General features: G+C 37.7%; 1 protein-coding gene across 1 annotated transcript in view; it reads right to left on the minus strand.

The window, feature by feature from the left end:
- The window catches only part of LOC127859083 (uncharacterized), a 74,562-nt gene that overhangs the window by 7,100 nt on the left and 48,134 nt on the right, over window positions 1-19,328 (minus strand). Inside the window, exons 39-50 of the mRNA XM_052396506.1 lie at window positions 18,955-19,132; window positions 18,601-18,785; window positions 17,716-18,407; window positions 13,881-15,334; window positions 10,391-13,755; window positions 8,551-8,865; window positions 7,329-7,457; window positions 6,745-6,889; window positions 5,833-5,975; window positions 3,881-3,963; window positions 2,678-3,584; window positions 1,110-1,332 (exon numbers count right to left, since the gene is read on the minus strand). Coding sequence (XP_052252466.1) covers window positions 1,110-1,332; window positions 2,678-3,584; window positions 3,881-3,963; window positions 5,833-5,975; window positions 6,745-6,889; window positions 7,329-7,457; window positions 8,551-8,865; window positions 10,391-13,755; window positions 13,881-15,334; window positions 17,716-18,407; window positions 18,601-18,785; window positions 18,955-19,132 — 7,819 coding nt within the window. The remainder of the gene's footprint in view (window positions 1-1,109; window positions 1,333-2,677; window positions 3,585-3,880; window positions 3,964-5,832; window positions 5,976-6,744; window positions 6,890-7,328; window positions 7,458-8,550; window positions 8,866-10,390; window positions 13,756-13,880; window positions 15,335-17,715; window positions 18,408-18,600; window positions 18,786-18,954; window positions 19,133-19,328) is intronic.

Here is a 19,328-nt window from a genome sequence, read left to right on the forward strand (position 1 = left end):
AAACGGGTTAATAAACAATTATCCCAAATATGACAACCAGGCTCATAACACTTAAATGAATAAAATTCACCGGTTCACCCGCCTTGGATCAGCTGATTCAAAACACATCTGGTTTATATCAGAATACAGTACCTCACACTTAGCCCAGAATAAATAACGACATATAAGTGTAAATAAACATTAACATTATAGAACATAATTGTGTTAAAGAATATCCAGTATACCTCAATGAACATACACAAGTGATTTCTTACACGTATTTTTGTCTGGCTCCACGGACGAAAATTCGACGAATGCTTAAGCAACAAGATTTAAACATTTATTGTGTAATGTGCATCATGAAATTAAGCTTGCAAAGAATATTGATACCTTCAAATACAAAGGTTTGTCAATTGAATGCATACATAATATAAAACACTTGCCATCAACCTCTAGCCTTTACTTCAACATCGGCATTTAGGCCAAAAATGATTGCTATGTTTTACTTTAATTGTTGCTTCAATAAAGGCCATTAGTTACTGCCAATGCTCAACCTTGCTTCAATATAAGTTATAGACAGCTTCAAATGGTGCTAAAAATGGTGGATACATCCCATGGTTATTTTTGCTTCAAAAATCGATTGCTAAATCTCACGCTAACATTTGCTTTAATATGGGCTATAGATGATTGCAAAATTTTGAACCGAACGTAGCTTCAATATGAGCTTATAGGTTTAGTTAAATCCAATGTTAAACGTCGCTTCAACATTTGTTTAAAGTTATAGCTAAATTTCGCTGCGAACTTTGCTTCAAAATAATTTTTAAATCTCAAAGGCGGTATTCGGCTCTATAACGACTAAAAGTGACTGTTAAATCTCACGCAGAAGCAAAGTGAAAATGAATATGTGCAAACAGCATAAAACCAGAACAGCCTGCGAGTAACTCACAGTCTGCTCAGGTTATATGCTGTTTGCTGCTCATCAGTATCTTAGGTTTGCAGATTAAGCCTAAAAACAAGAATCCAGTGAGAAAGGTCTTCAAGTAAATATATTTTTCTGGGGGTCTACAAATGCGTGAAAATACATATCTTGGTGGTAAAGTGTTAAAGCAAAATAGCACTTAAACGCATACCTGCTTCTAGACAACTTGATGTATCGCAGCTTCACAATAACTCTCCTGAGAACGTACACGAGGACAATGAGGGCAATGAGAGGACAGACGATGACAGCCAGCAGTTTGGGGATGTTGATGTTGCACTGGTAGCCATTGACCAGGTCCTCGCAGTCGTACATACTGGAACATGGGCTCGACTGACACTCGTCGATTTCTATCTGACACCAGTCGCCGATATAGCCTGTTTGTCGGTTAATAAAACATGATAAAGAGAATAACAGGTTACTGTCCCATCGTTTTGTAATATATCAGGCGAGGCTTAGAATAATAAAACGGCGAGGCTTGCCGAGCCGTTATTTTATTCGTGCCGAGCCTGATATATAACACAACGATGGGACAGTAACCTGTTTTTTCTGTTTATCATACCACATTTTCCTAAAAATCTGCAAAATAATCCATTTCTTTATATTTAATATGTACGGATCCCCGCTGATTTTGCTGATCCGGCTTTTACACGTTGACATACATGTACAAACGGCGCTCGAAAAGACAACACGAATAATCGCTTATTTTAAACATCGTATAGAGAAAAAAAGTTGTTTGCACTACGAATGGGAAGAGTACAACCGCTTTAATTATAAACGTCTTGAATTGGAGATCAGGAATGGACTGCAGCGACAAATTTAATCTAAGAACACACTTCACCGAATAGTTTGGAGACGCCATTTTGGAGATGTGTATTGAAATTGACATTTTGATGATTGTGTCAATAATGACATAAGCGTGTTAAATCGTTTGTTTAAATAGTCAAGGATAAGCATACAGTTATCATTTGTCTTGACTTTCTGTGCAAATTTTGCGAGTGCAAAGACTATATCGATATTTAAGATTCATTACCGCATTGATGACGTCATTTAACTTATGCAGTGCGGGCTGTTGTGATTTTTTTTAAAATAAACGTTTTTGTGATTTATTACTTTAAACTAGAATACATTTTGTACGTTCTTGGTATCAAATTGTTTGTTTTGTTGAACCTGATTCATGTTGATAGAAATTGTTGACTTTATTGAAAATCCCACGTAACTCCAAACATTGACTGATACAAGAACTTCCTGTTGACCATGTATAAAAATATATCAGGCAACGATATATCAGGCAGATATCAATGCGGTGGAATGATAAAATGAGCCATGAAAACATAACATAGTCATTCATATTATGTAACGTATTTTCAGTAAAAGTTTGTCAACGCTTCTAGTATATTACACACGATGGAAGTCGTTAGTATTAGCATTGTAATATCGTTTTGTATGGACATATATATGAGTCGCAATCTGGAAAAAAGGGGTTAATGCATACGCGTAAAGTATTGTCACAGATAAGACTGTGCAGTCAGTACAGGCTATTCAGGGACGACACTTTCCGCCTAGACTGGATGTTTGCTAAAAAGAATTAAACACATACAATACAAGCGGAAAGGCATGTCCCTTATTAGCAAATGTATACTGCACAGGCTAATATTGGACGATGCTATGTACATGCATTAAGCCCTGTTTTACCAGAGCAAGGCTCAGATGCGTGATTACCAGGTTCACAGACGCACTCAAAGCCACTGAATGACCGCGATCTGGCCGGATCTTCACATGCGTCATATCCCAGAATGGGATGGTGGCATTGACCATGAATGCAGGGGTTCTCCATCACATATACATCGATAGTGACACCAGGCGTGTAGCTGTCATCAGCGTTCCGGGCGATGAAATCCAGCGTCATGTTACCCTGTAGGTCTGGAGAGTATTCAAACTCAACGTCATAAGCTTCGACGCTTCTATAGCGCCTAGTCGTGTAATTGACCAGCGGGATATCCGATGTGTTAGTTAACCTCTTCAGAGAGAAAACGGCGTCCCCGAGAGCACTAAATCTTGGAAATGGGGAAAATATCTCGCCCCCGTCGACATCTGCGAGAACAATTCGTCCGGCGTAGTGGGTGGAAGACCTGTTAGCGTTCACTAAAATGGTGTGCCGAAAAGAGGGCCGTTTCTCGGCGTAAAAGGTATCATTGGAATCAAAAAAGAATCGCTCAGTTTTATCAGGAGTTCCGTGAATGACAAGTTTTAATTGTTTTGTATTCGACATTGGTTGTTCAAACGCTGGCAAATCTGTCTCAGTGACCTCAACAGTGACGTCATCTTCGCCGTAGAAATCGTCTTCAATCGCCTTACACCGGAGATTACCGTCGGAGGTGATGTTACACTGGAGGTTTTCTGGCTCATCAACGATATTGTAAACCAAGGTGTCATCCTCTGGATCCTCAGTTTCTATAGTAAGGTCAGCAATAACGTCTTCCGTAATATCCAAGGTCTTCGAAACAATTTTCGGGGGGTAATTGATAAACGTTTTTCCGATTTTCACCAAACTGTAATGCATGGGTGATTCTAGTTCGATTGAGGCGTCTCTCTTTTTTCTCACTGCGCTGTTGAACTCTGGGCATATCTTTTGAAATAAAGAAATGCATACATAAAGCTGAAGTATATTTTAGAATAAATACATTAAATAACTATTAAATGCTTACATTATTTCTTTCTAAATTGAATTGTATTTTAAATGATTCCCAAACAGCCGCATTTTCTATATTCATACACACGATAATAAGGCTTAATACGTATAGTAAAACCATAGGACTTGAATACGTATTTAATATTTATTACATTCCAATTCTATTTATCATTAGTACAATTAATTCATTAGAAATTGTTCATTAAACATTTTTGACATTTATCTCATACTACCATTGATGAATAGACTGCACTGGAGAAATTTGCAGACAATATTTCATTACACCCTTCGTCAATGTGCACCCAGACCTCTTTCTCTGAAACAATATACAATAAAATATGATACACTTTGTGTAACAAATATGTATCTGTTAAATGACTGATTGTCAATAGCACGACGCTTAAACAATATTTTCGAAGAAATACTGTTTGTAAAACAACTTGCCATTAAATGATAAAATATTAAGAACATTTGTTGAGTTCAACTTCCACTTTGAATCTAAGAAACTAGCAAATATATTTTTAGTAGATTTTGATTTTAATATAATGCAAGATGTATAACCCGTTCTCTGGTGAATTAGAAATAAGAGCTTATTGAAGCATACTATAAAACTCCTCAAAATCAGGAAGGCAATTCCAAATATAATGTTACGTAGTGGTTAACTTAAAAGAAATTTCCACTATTAGTTATTGATAGTCGTTGCAACAGCACCATTGATGGGACATTCCCAGTTTAGAAATCTGTAAGAGTAATCAAACACTTCAAATCACAATTATTTTTTCTTATTCTCACTTGTTTAACTCCGAACTGAACGGTACATAGTGCATGTACGTCCCGAACTTAAAGGTGCTTAGTGCGTATACTTACCGAACTTTACGATACATAGTGCCTGTACGTTCCGAATTTTATGTTATATAGTGCGTGTTTGTACCGAAATTACGGTTCATTGTGCATCTATGCACCGAACTTAACGGTACAAAGTGCATGCATGTTCCGATTTTTAAGATAGGTAGTTAGTGTATGTACCGAACTTAACGGTTCATAGTGTTTTATGTACCAAACTGTACGGTGCATTGTGTGTGTATGTACCAAACTTTTAGGTTCATAACGCGTGTATTTACCGAACTCTACGGCACATAGTGCGTGTACACTTGGAGACTTTTCTAACGCAACACGTATTCAAATCAATATAGCTCTCTTACTTTAGCACGAATTTTGTTGAAATTTTGATTCAGACTTATTCAACACATATCTTTTACTTCACGTAAATTTAGTAGAAAGTGATCAACCTTAAAATATCAAACATAACAAATTTTGTTATCAAACATAACTAATTACAAAAATCACTGAAAAAGTAAAATTCTTAAAATCGTACATCGTAAAATAAAAAATGTAAACAGTAAAACGCACTAACATTCACGTCTTAATGACCGACCGGTTTGCAACATCGCACTCAATAATATTCATACGAGCCATATTGTGTTTCAAATTAATGTTAAGTTTTCCTGGTGTAAAAACCATGAATGATGAAATTGAAATCAAATTGGAATTTTATAGCGTTGTGCAACACTTGTTGACTTTTCGAACACAGCATTTTTTCAAACTTAAATATCTCATTTAAGAAGTAAATATTTTGATTTAAAATTGTACATATGATTATTTGACTACATTATGTGCAGCAAACGATAAAATCATTCATCCGTGACGATCGGATGCTTTAGCAAGTGGGGAAGGTAGCCTGCAACAAGCCGATTGCGCTGTTGCGCTCCTGAAATTTTATACGAGATATATTGATTTTTAAATGAATTTAATGTTTTTCTGGTGTATCAAACCACCTAAAATGGAGAAGTTGAAATAAAATTAGTATCATATCGCGTTTCACAATTTTCACGTGCAATAAGAGGAAACCACACCTACCCGGACCCCACGTGCAAAGCGCCCTAATGTCACGAATGAATGATTTTATCGTGTTCATGCACATAATATAGTCAAATGATCACATGTGCAATTTAAAAACAAAATCTAACTTATTACTGAGATATTCAAGTTTGAAAAGTGTAGCGTAAGAGAAGTCTCCAAGTGTATGTAACGAACTTTTAGGTTCATAACGCGTGTATTTACCGAACACTACGGCACATAGTGCGTGTATGTACCGAACTTTTAGGTTCAAAACGCGTGTACGTACCGGTGTCCCAGAAGACTAAAGCGGGTTGATACACAGGATCCTTCTCACATCCAGGCCTAACTGTCACGTGGATGGTGACACGTGAGGCTTCAGCACGTGGTGCCGGGGAGAGGAAGAAATTGACGTCACAGAGGTGATGTATCCTGCAACACACAATGTGGTTATTTTTCAATTATTAAACATTTAGTGATCAAATGTTTAAGCAAAATATTTGGAACTTTTACACAGTCAAGAGGGTAAAAAGCAATAAATCGCTCACCCGATTTAAATGCACTTAATTGTTCTGAGCAGCTTTTTTTTGGTTGCCTCATAGATATTTTTAAACTCAGTCGAGTTATCATTAGAACAAATGTTCTTAGCATGTTTCATTCGAACATCGGACAAAGATGGTCACAATAATTCACCATGAGCACTTTTTACGCTAATACGAATTGCACAAAAAAATCAAGTAAGCACATGGAAAATTTAAAGTTTTATAGTTATGTAACGTAGTTACTAAATCGTTCGCCAAAAGTTAATTCGTATATAATTGGTACAAGCGATTTTAATTTTGCGTACCATCGAGCCATCAGTTGTAGATAACGGCTTATAGTTAGAGGTTCGTTGTTTAAATGAAACCTCACTTTCGGCAAACGGCGCTCAATGCAAGTTCGTAACGTGTCGTCTCAGATTAGCCTTTGCAGTGCACGCACTCTAATCTGGGACGACACTTTCAACCTGGATTTTCGCTAAAAAGAGACTTCCAAACCATAAAACGTAAAGTTTCGTTCCAGACAAGCCTATGCGGACTACACAGGCTAATATGTGGCCAAACTTTACGCACATGCATTAAACCCAGTTTTCCCGGAACGAGGCTCATATAATAACGTTTTTTCAACGTGCACAACATTGAAAAGGATGTATGCTATTTACCTATTTCGCAATAGCCTGGATGTTTTTCTCTGCGTTGTTTCAACGTTGGAAATGAACGGCTTATACTCGGCCGTGGCGGCGCTGCCGTATGTTTCCTGTATGTCCTGCTTCGTCAGTGTTCCCAACGTTATGCCGCCCGTGGTCACTAACAGATTTAACAAAAATATAGTCAATAAGTAGGCACTCTATAGACTACATGTACTTAGTTTTCAACATGTTTCAATATCCATCTTTTTATTCGCGTCAGTAAAAATAAAAACGTAACAACGAAAAAAATTAAAGAAAGATTACAGATATATCAACTTTAAGATTCGATACAATGTAAAAAATTCTTTCTAACAATTATATAAAGAGGAAGAACTAACGTACAGATTTGCAAGCTATATAAAGCGGAAAAACTAATGGTCATTTTGGACAACTATATAAACAGAAACATCAATTTCGATAAATTTATAAAACGAAAAAACTCTTTTTCATATGCGAAAACCATATAAATCAAAATATTTACAATGAAAATAAACAACTATATAAAGCGGACGCAATTACGATCAAATTTGTCAATTACACAAAGCGGATGTACTCACATTCAGATTCGACGACTATGTCTGCGGCGACTGCGTCATTTGTTTCCATCCAGTTGACCGATCCGACAGGTCGCACAGCCCGCAGCGTGGAGGAACCCACTTTCGTCTTAAGATTTACATCTCCCGCACCTTTGTAAGCATTAAAATACAATGTTACCACATTTGGTCTGGTTAAACAATGGAAATAAAAACAAACATAAAACAATTAAAATAGTAATGTACAACTTCTCGGTGAATGCCATTTCGGAATCAAACAAAATGCATTTATATGTTTAATAAAACAACTATTAAATAAAGAATAATAAAGTAATACATAGGTGATCGGCATGACAATATATATGAAGTAGATACACTGATAAAAGCTGATTTTGTAGTACACACAATTATGCCGAACATTAAACACTGCTCTTCTTCAATAATTCGTGTTTGAAACTTATTACTGCATGCCAAATGCTTTAACGTTATTTATTGTAGTATGTTTGGTGAACAAGAAATCGGTCGTTTGTCTTATAAAGTACTTTTTATATAGTACCCTATATGCTTGTTGAGTCGTGGGTAATTTGCACAAAGTTGTAACATCACAAATATTTTATAAATATATGACTTAATATCATTTTAAACATAATTATTATTTTTTGGTCTTTATATTTGTTGCTTTTTTCATATGTTTATTGTCTGAAATAATAATAAATAATCGGTTGCGTTGATAAGTGTCAAACCGCTATTTTGAAAATTTGATTCGCGTTGAGCCGTGTATTATAATTAGCCAATTTCAAGATTTGCATACTATAAATAGCCTTAGAGCTGACGTTGCAGAGGGGGTTAATTGCGGATTTTTTTAAACACATGATGTAGTATGGAAAATACTCATAAAATACGGATTTTATGTTACTTAGGAATATATGTATACACAATTTATAAAGGAGGAAATATTTGATAAGAGTTCTAATGAATAACAATATTGACCTGTTTTTGTCGCATTTTTTATCAGCAAAATGATGATGACCCGGTCAAATATTTTTACCGTAACGAATGCATCACTTTGGAACGTTATATCACGTGATTTTAATCGATCTCTATAACCGAGACTCAAAAAGAACCCACGACTCAACCAGAACCTACGATTTCTTCTTGGGTTTCGTCATTATTCAAATAATTGACTATTTAAAGTATATCTTCACATATCACTGGTACATCAATACCTTGATATTTGAATACTCACGCTTGATACACACTGTCTCCTTTTTTATGTTACTTTTCAAATGCGACAAGCCTATCGCGTACAGAGACTGGTGCACGCAACGACCTGGTTCTATCTGATAGAACGATTTCTCCGCCTCGCTTGCAGACGTTAAGTTATTGCGTTCTTCAGTCGACATGTTCAGTATATCTCTGTATTCAGATACTGTTCGGTTGATATATTTATCGTTATAGTGAACCTTTCCATGGACGATAGCGGAGGACCCTGTTGTGTTGACCCCCACTTTCGATGGCGGGAAAAGATCGTCCCCGTCAGATTGAGTGCCGACACGCCATTCTGAAAATCAAAACGCTCATTAAAAACGTGTATGCCTTACTTGACTTTAAATAAATATTTGCATCGATAATCACGTTCTATTTAGAATATTCTTATTATAAATTTTATTGTGGAAAGTAATACAAGTTTTACTCACTTTGATATGATTAATGAAGAAGTTGAAGAAATAATAATAATAATATAAAAATTGTAGCAGTAGAAGTAGTAATAGTAGTAGTAGTAGTAGTAGTAGTAGTAGTAGTAGTAGTAGTAGTAGTAGTAGTAGTAGGAGTAGTAGTAGTAGTAGTAGTAGTAGCTGTAGTAGTAGTAGTAGTTGTTGTAGTAGTAGTAGTAGTAGTAGAAGTAGCAGTAGTAGTAGTAGTAGTAGTAGTAGTAGTAGTAGTAGTAGTAGTAGTAGTAGTAGTAGTAGTAGTAGTAGTAGTAGAAGTAGTAGTAGCAGCAGCAGCAGTAGTAGTAGTAGTAGTAGTAGTAGTAGTAGTAGTAGTAGTAGTAGTAGTAGTAGTAGTAGTAGTAGTAGTAGTAGTAGTAGTAGTAGTAGAAGTGTTAGTAGTAGTAGTAGTAGTAGTAGTAGTAGTAGTAGTAGTAGTGGTAGTAGTAGTAGTAGTAGTAGTAGTAGTAGTAGTAGTAGTAGTAGTAGTGGTAGTAGAAGTAGTAGAAGTAGTAGTAGTAGTAGTAGTAGTAGTAGTAGTAGTAGTAGTAGTAGTAGTAGTAGAAGTAGTAGAAGTGATAGTTGACGTAGTATTAGTTGTAGTAGTAGTAGTGATATTAGTAGTTCTTGAAGAAGTAGTAGTGTAAGTAGTCATAGTAGTAGTAGTATTTATAGTAGTAGAATTAGTAGAAGTAGTAGGAATAGTAGTGAAGAGGAATAATATGTAGTAGTAGTAGTAGTAGTAGTAGTAGTAGTAGTAGTAGTAGTAGTAGTAGTAGTAATAGTAGTAGTAGAAGAAGTAGTAGTAGTATTTTTAGTACTAGTAGTAGTAGCAGTAGTAGTAGAAGTAGTCGTAGTCATCGTCGTCGTCATCGTCGGCGTCGTCGTCGTCGTAGTAGTAGTAGAAGTAGTAGTAGTAGTAGTAGTAGTAGTAGTAGTAGTAGTAGCAGTAATAGTAGTAGTAGTAGTAGTAGTAATAGTAGTAGTAGTAGTAGTAGTAGTAGTAGTAGTTGTAGAAGTAGTAGTAGTAAAAGTGTTAGTAGTAGTAGTAGTAGTAGTAGAAGTAGAAATAGTAGTAGTAGTAGTAGTAGTAGTAGTAGTAGTAGTAGTAGTAGTAGAAGTAGTAGTAGTAGTAGTAGTAGTAGAATTAGTAGTAGCAGCAGCAGTAGTTGTAGTAGTAGTTGTAGTAGAAGTGGTAGTAGTAATGGTAGTAGTAGTAGTAGTAGTAGTTGTTGTTGTAGTAGTGTAGTAGTAGTTGTAGTAGTAGTAGTAGTAGTAGTAGTAGTAGTAGTAGTAGTAGTAGTAGTAGTAGTAGTAGTAGTAGTAGTAGAAGTAATAGTAGTAGAAGTAGTAGTAGTATGTTTTTACTTTACATACCATAGAATTCAATATCAGAGGTTCCACCTTGCCACTGAATACCGATCTGTGACTGCGATTCGGTCCAGTAAGGTTCCTGGTCATCTGCTGTATTTGTTCGATTGGTATACAAAGGACCAGAAATGACCTTGGAAACGTCTGGCGGGAAAAGTATCACTTGCACTGAACAAGAAGCAATAGACGTCAACCCTGCGCTGTTCAAAGCATATACTCTCACGTCGTAATGTTTCTCGTGTTGAAAGGTACCATTATTCAGATTGAATGTCGCCTTGCTCTTTAATCCGACGTCCACATTATCCATAACGACTGCGCCGCTCTCCTTGTTTATGATCTGGACAGTAAATTTAACGATCTGGCTTGTCCTTTCCGTGCAGTTCCAGTAAGCACCAATAGTAGAGCTGGAGCCCGTAAAATTGGTTGGCTGATCTTCACTGTATTCCGGAGATGTGCATTTTACATATTCACAATAAGGTGGCGATATATCGATTTGGATTCCATTTGAAAATACAAGTGTTTCTTCACCTGCGAAATTAACTAGTTTTGCGTTTAGGTAATACGCAGTACTGTTACATTTTTTATCACTTGTGATATTGGCACATTCTGTCGAGTTTTCAGATGATTCAAGGTGGACATTTGTAAGATCAATGTTAATCATGTTGAATCCATCCAGCAATTTTTCCGCAGTACACGTCTCGTTGCACAGAGTGTCACATGGTTTTAAGCAAGGAAAGCAGAAGGTTTTATACAATTCCAATGCACGGATATTGCCTGGCAAGACATTGTTATCAGAAGCTCCAATCCATAATTCCTTGATGCCGCTTTCACCATCAAAGAAACCGCGTCCGTGCCGACAAAGTTTATCCTGCATATCAGGGACATATATTGAGCTCAATACTGCGTCTGCGTAAAATGGCTTGTAGATGTCTTCTAACGGAGGTTTATAGTTTTCTTCGTTCCATGTTAACGCAGCAAGCTTAACGGCCCCCGAAAACTTGAAACCAGAAATAGACACCACTTCTTCTCCTCCAACAATTAAGGTGACATCAACTGTGTCATCAAGATATTCAGATTTCTTTGCGACCTTTAATATGAAGCTTTGTTCTGAATTTAGATCTTTGTCAGTCTTAAACCACCTCAGAGAGGAAGTGTATTTGCTCTTGGCCCAAAATACGTGATGATAATACTTATTATTTCCAATCTTATACCCCAATAAATGAACTCCTATTCCGTACTCTTGGTTTTCTAGATCAGATTTTGAACCGTTAGTAGAATTGTTTGGCATTGAAGATACGTTTGGCACAGCAGTCGTAGTTGTTATGTTTGTATAATCATCTTGCGTTGAGTTGCCTGCTTCTAAACCAGTGACATTTTCAAATTTACTGTAGTCAAATTCCGCCTCTTCTGGTTTTTTATCGATGACAAACGGGATAACAATTTGGTCTGTTACTATAGCCACGGTTGTGATAGTTTGGTATCCTTTCGCTACTCGTACATTAAAAGAATAATTACCATTTTGTAGATTCATTGATTCTGATATCACCCCTGACTTCGTGATGTCTGTTAAATCGGAATTATAGCCGATTCCAAGATATGCACCCGTGTTATTAACAACAAGAAACTCGTCGTCAAACTTATCCATAATTTGTTTCATTCTACTAATGTCGCTACTTACAGGGAAATACAGTATATGGCTTGGGCACAGATAGTCTGTTGCTGTTAAAGCGATTGGCAGCATCCCTGAAAGCCTGTTTGTCGAATGTTGAAATGTTTCAACATCATGCCAGTCATCCGATATTTTTAACTCGCCGATCAAAGGTGGTGTTGTATCGACTAAAATTGACAGACTTTGTACTCGAGTCACTAGATTCGCCTCGTTTGTTACCTCCACTGTGACGTAATATGCTTTTTGTGGGTTCATTTGAAGCTCATAAAACGCCGTCTTTGTATCATTCTTCACACTATTTTTATCAATCAAGTAACATTTTTCACTTGTAACTCCCTTAGACATGCAAGAACTACATTCAAATAGTTGAACAAGAACATTATTTATTCCTGATTCATGGTCATGCATTTCCCACTCTATTTGCATCTCAGATGGCTTTCGCACATATATTACAGTCGAACTTTCTATGTCGTTGATGTAAAGCTTACCGAACTCTGGAGGTGTTGTATCGACCAGGACCCAATCACTCGTGATCCCTGTGCACATACCAGCTTCGTCTTCAGCCACAACCGTCACATAGTATTTACTGTTGTGAAAAAGTGTAAGTCCCAATAGCTTACTATACTCGTCCAGGCCAACGCTTCGCAATGGGGAAATATCGTACATGGTTTTGTTGGCTGTAATTATGTTGCAAACAACAGTGTCGTTGGTAATGATATCTTCATGACTGCTAATGGCAACCTTGTAATCAATAATGTCGATATCCGATTGAAAACCGTTCCATGATATTGCCATCGAATCAACAGAGAACTGATACTTATTTACGGAAACGGATCCTGGAATTATGTCATCGTTAAATCCAACTCGAATACCATTCGAATAGCCTTCTGTAAAGCCACCAGCCATGCTGTATGCCCTAACAGTTACATAATACCGAACCAGCTTCGATGTCAGATTTAAATGTGAAAATGTGTACGAATTGTTGAGTCCAACATCTACAAAGTAATGCACGTTTGATCTCGTTTTCTCGTATCTTCGGTCGTTTCCAATTGCGACTTCATAGTGATGAATTGACTGGGTCGGATCGCTAGACTTATCTCCGAAGTTATCCCAGTTGGCCGAAAGTTCAGTTGTACTGAACTGATACGTGAGGTCCTTATCAATCCCATCTCTTACTAAACCCGGGAAAGGCGGCTGGATACGAACCGTTACACCATCTGATCTGGCTGTTTTAACGCGACCGAGGAAGTCAATGGTTTGAACCGTTACAATATATTTCATTCCGTTTTCAAGTTGAACCTCATCGTTATAAAACGTTTGTCCGGCATTCGGAATGGGCTGGTAATCAAACAATATGTTTCCGGCAAGACTTTCTATTTTCCATTTCGCCTCTCCAATAGGACATGCGTCCGAATATTTCCAAGAGCCTTGAATGAGGTTGGGAGTCGACTGAAAGTCTATATCTTGTTCGCCGGTTCCGTCTTTGACTTCTAAGAACGGTGTCTGACTGACAACGACGCTATCCGAAGAAAATTCACTACTTAAGCCGGCTTTGTTGTAAATTCTCATTGTGACATAAAACAAATCACCTTGATTCAGTCTAAAGCCATTCACAAAGAATATTCCATCGCTTTTAGCAATGACTGGGTGATATTCTAAATAGTCAGTTCCCAAAGGTTTGCTTCCAAGAGCGATCTCATACCTGTAACAAGATAACAGCGAAGGTTAGTAACTACATGGCGTTTAATCTTAAACAAATCTTCTTAAGTAAGTGCCTGTACAACTTAACCAATCAATACACTTGAAAAGGTAAAATAAAGTGCATACCTATTTACGTCAATGGGTGCCTCCTCATCAACAACGTTTATCAACTTCACTTCAACATATCCTCTTGGTAATTGACATTTCTGATGGCGTTCAACTGGTGTTCCTTGTGAAGTACTTGTCAAAACATCAAGACGATCGGCTAATGGGGCTGTTCTGTCTACAATGACTTCTCTTCCATAAATAGTTTTATGTCCGACAACATTCGAAACGGTTACGGTAATAAACATGACTGTGGTGTTTCTAAACTGACTGATATGGTTATATAGGTCTCGGGTGAAGCTGTAGGTGTCTCTGTGAACATCAAAACTGTCTAAAATGTCGAAATCAGTTTGTGTGGATCCCATTGATATTGTGGTTGCTTTTAAAATGCTTTCGTTTTCAACAATTGTCGACCAGCTGCAGGTAACGATACTTTTTCGCACGGATATAAATTGCGTACATTCAAGATCAATCATTTCAGGGGCAGTTGTATCTGCAATCACAGCGAATGATGACTCAAGTTCGTGGTTACCGGCCTTATCAACTGCGTTTAATGTCACGAAGACCGCTTCACCGGGAACTAAGGATGCGACGCTAGTCAACGATGTCAAATCATGAGTGAATTGTTTAATATTCGCTAAACTAGGAAGCGACCCAAGTCCCCATTCTAAAGATTGAATTTCATGATTATCAGAAACATTGCCTACGATAGCTATGGAATCTGTTACTGACTGATATATAACATTATCCTGAATGTAAACAGTCGTATCATTCGAGGCTTCAACTTTGAATATAGCTTTCGGAGCAACTCTGTCAAGTGTGATTCCATCTGATGAGGAGACGATATATTCCTCGTGGCACCCTGTCACTGCGCGAACTGTTATGTAATAAGTGACGTCCTCAAACAACTCTGTATGGATTTGACATTGTCCGTGTGTATCATTCAACATGACAAGACCATAGTTCGTGTATGTAAGAATGTCGGTTCCAAACTCTGTCGTTCCGATTGCCCAGTCATAGTTAATTATGTCACAACTTTCACTCTCAAACCCGTAGAACGAGGCTGCGATTGAAGTGTGATCTGTTGTAAAAGATTCATCTTCAAAAAGGCTCCTGCCGTCAAAGACAACACCTGGGATATTCGCCTTTTGTACGTATATATCTTTAGAAAAACCCATATCTGAAATCAGTTCTGCCCCATTAGATGCCTTTACGGTAACGACATACAATGTGCTAGCGGTAGTGTATGGTTCCAGGAAAATATTAGAAATATACGCGGTAGTGTCCGTGCCGTAATCCGTGAACGGAAGAATCTTCTCTTGGTTGTCCCATGTGCCTATGGCGACCTCATATTTTGAGATTCCACTCTCAGAATCCCTAGAAGACCAACTGAGTCGAATACCATACTGATCATTGTGTAGCACTTTGTTGTCTTGATCCACTTCCTCGTCTTCTGTTGGCAGTCCAACCTTTACCTTAAACATAAATAACATCTTAAGTCTGTTTGTGTAGATATGCATTTGTTTTAAATCGAATCTTAATAAGCAAATATTTGTCACTTACAAATTAAACGAGTATCTGCTTTAAATCATTTTTAGCTCATCTATTTTTTGAAAAAAAATTATGAGCTATTGTCATCACCTTGGCGACGGCGTCGGCGTCGGCGTTGACGTCGGCGTCGGCGTCCGTTTAAGTTTTGCGTTTAGGTCCACTTTTCTCAGAAAGTATCAATGCTTTTGCATTCAAACTTGGTACACTTACTATCATAAGGGGACTGGGCAGGCAAAGTTAGATAACTCTGGCGTGCATTTTGACAGAATTATGTGCCCTTTTTATACTTAGAAAATTGAAAATTTTGGTTAAGTTTTGTGTTTAGGTCCATTTTGTTCCTTAAGTATCAAAGCTATTGCTTTCATACTTGCAACACTTACTAACTATCATAAGGGGACTGTGCAGGCAAAGTAATGTAACTCTGACTGGCATTTTTACAGAATTATGTGCCCTTTTTATACTTAGAAAATTGAAAATTTGGTTAAGTTTTGTGTTTAGGTCCACTTTATTCCTACAGTATCAAAGCTATTGCTTTCATACTTGCAACACTTATTAACTATCATAAAGGGACTGTGCAGGCAAAGTTATGTAACTCTGACTGGCATTTGGACGGAATTATGGGCCCTTTATACTTAGAAAATTGAAAATTTTGTTAAGTTTTGTGTTTTGGTCCACTTTATCCCTAAACTATCATAGATATTGCTTGCATACTTAGAAAACTCGCAAACTACCATAAGGGTACAGTAAAAGGACAAGTTGCATAACTCTGGTTGTCATTTTTACGGAATTATGGCCCTTTTTTGACTTAGTAACTTTGAATATATGGTTAAATTTTGTGTTTCGATCCACTTTACTTCTAAAGTATCAAGGCTATTGCTTTCAAACTTCAAATACTTTCATGCTATCATGAGGTTACTGTACATGGCAAGTTGAATTTTACCTTGACCTTTGAATGACCTTGACTCTCAAGGTCAAATTATTAAATTTTGCTAAAAATGCCATAACTTCTTTATTTATGATTAGATTTGATTGATACTTTGACAAAAAAACTCTTACCTGACATACCACAATAGACTCCACCCAAACCATCCCCCGTGCCCTCCCCCCTCCCCCCCCCCACAAATCCCCCCCCCCGAATCTCCCCCCCAATATTTTTTTTAAGATCATCTCACAAATTACCACCACACTCTCACACTATACTATACCCCCACCCCACCCACCCCCGAATCACTATACTATACCCCCCACCCCACCCACCCCCCGAATCCCCTCCCTAATTTTTTTAAGATCATCTCACAACTGACCACCACACCCTCACACTATACTATACCCTCCCCCCCGAATCCCTCCCCACCCCGAATCCCCCCCACTGATTATTTTTTTAAGATCATCTCACAAATGACCACCACACCCTCACACTATACTATACCCCCCGAATCCCCCCCGAATCCCCCCCCCTAATTTTTTTTTAAGATCATCTCACAAATGACCACCACACTCTCACACTATACTATACCCCCCCCCCAAATCCCCCACTAATTTTTTTTTCTTTTTTTTTAAGATCATCTCACAAATGACCACCACACCCTCACACTATACTATACCCCCCACCCACCCACCCCCAAATTATTTTTTTAAACGGTTAAAAAACAAATATTTATTTGTATTATTTTATGTTTGAAAAACCGTCCAACCATCGCACCATTTTTTTTGTTTGTTTGTTTAAGATCATTTCACAAATGACCACCACAACCCTCACACTATACAATACCCCCCCCCCCACCCCACTCCCCATTTTTTTGTGAAACGGTTAAAAAACACAAATATTTATTTTTATTATTTTATGTTTGAAATACCGTCCAACCATCGCACCCAAGAATGCCCCATCACTCCCCCCCTCCCCACCCCCCGAATTCCCACCCCCCTAAAAAATTTTTAAGATCATCTCACAAATGACCACCACACCCTCACACTAAACCCCCTCCCCCACCCCACCCCCCCCACCCCGCATTTTTTTTTGAAACGGTTAAAATCACAAATATTTATTTTTATTATTTTATGTTTGAAATACCGTCCAACCATCGCACCCAAGAATCCCCCCACCCCTCTTCACTCCACCCTCCCTCCTTTTTGATTGAAAATGAGAGTCCCTTCACCTTTAATAAAAAAATAGATGAGCGGTCTGCATCCGCAAGGCGGTGCTCTTGTTATTTATATTTACTACATTACATTTCAACAAACCTAGCGATATGAATTTATTTTGATAAAAGAGAACGGATAATTGAATAGTCTGCGGTATGTTTACCTTAGGTATACTCGGTGGTGTTGTATCAATCATAATTCCTGTGCTTTCATGCGCTGTGGATAACAGAGCTCCATCGAATGCTGTCACGTGCAGAGAATATGTCACTCCATCCTCCATATTTAAATTACCGAGTGTGCTGTCCATTTTACCATTGAACGAATTCATAGGTTTCGTTTCATTATATCGTTCACTCGCAGGCCAGTGTTTCTGCTTGATACCGTGGCGGCTTTCGTATATCACCGTTCTATACTTTCCTATGCCGGATTCGCTGTCAAAGAAATTCCACTTAAGGCTTAAGTTCGATTTGTCCGCTTGGTATCTGTTTCCATCCGTATTGTCAGATATTTCAGTCATAATTGGAGGAGTATGGTCCACTATAAAGCCATCGGATCTGGCTGCTGCTTCTAATTCAGCACCATTTACTCCGTGAACCTCGAAGTAAACCTCGTCTTTATGCTCCATAGAAATTGTGTGATCTTCGAACTCACTCAACGTCCCGGTTTCAAAAGTCTTTTTCTTTTCGTTGTTTATATAGACATCAACTTTGTAGTTCGCTATTCCACTCTCGGGGTCGTAATAATCCCGCCAGTTTGCGTGCTTGGACACGGTTTCTGATGTGTATTTCAATTCAGTTGCATTCCGTATTCCGTCAAGCACAATCCCAACTATAGGAGGTGTAGTGTCGACAAGAACTGGAAAAAAACAAACATTTTATATAACAGTAATACACATGAAAGATGAATGCATTTTTTTAAGACTAAGACTGCAACATTTCTATCCGAATGTTTATATGCTGGAGGAAATGGTGTAAGCAAATTAAAAATTTGTAGCATAAGTATGCTTATATACTGAACATTAATTACACATAATACTGCATGATGCTACCTCCATCCGAAGAGCTGTTGCATGGCTTGGAATTCAACGCGCTGTTGAAGGCAAGAACAGTCGAGAAGTAAGTGCTGTTGTGCTTCAAAGTTGCTGGGACGCAGCTGGATTTCTCATAGCGGGTCAGGTTGTGGAATTTGACAATATCGTCCAGTTGAGGCGCAGTCCCGACACCCCACAAAAATCTGAATGAACACCCCACAAAAATCTGAATGAACGATGGTGGTAATTAAGTGCAAAAGATCCATTGTTTAAAATTGAATTTAAACATTTTCAAAATAGTATGTATTAATAATATTAGTACAATTCCCCCTTTATTTGATCCATCAATCCTCCGATAATGTATCATTTTACCTGTCGATGCCAGATTCAGGGTCAAAGAAATCTATCCACTGCGCGCATATCTTATGGTCGTCCGCCTGGAACTGCCTGTCTCTTCGTAGCCTGTTTCCGTCCATAACGGCCCCCGGTATCGGCGGAGATCTGTCGATTAGTATCGGCTCATCCCCGTGACCCGCAGTAAACAGATCCACTGAAATGTAACGTCATAATTGAAGTATTTGACACAATATACATTCATTTTAAAGTATTATAAATTCTTCATGAACAGCATTTTTACTAAGATTTTTTTTTGTCTAAATAATCTGTCTTTCTTACATGTCCCTAGCTTTCGTCAAAGAAACGTACACATTTCTTAACATAGTCCAAGATTACCATTACTGAAAGTT

Source organism: Dreissena polymorpha, chromosome 14 (assembly GCF_020536995.1).
Source record: "Dreissena polymorpha isolate Duluth1 chromosome 14, UMN_Dpol_1.0, whole genome shotgun sequence".
Classification (NCBI taxonomy): domain Eukaryota; kingdom Metazoa; phylum Mollusca; class Bivalvia; order Myida; family Dreissenidae; genus Dreissena; species Dreissena polymorpha.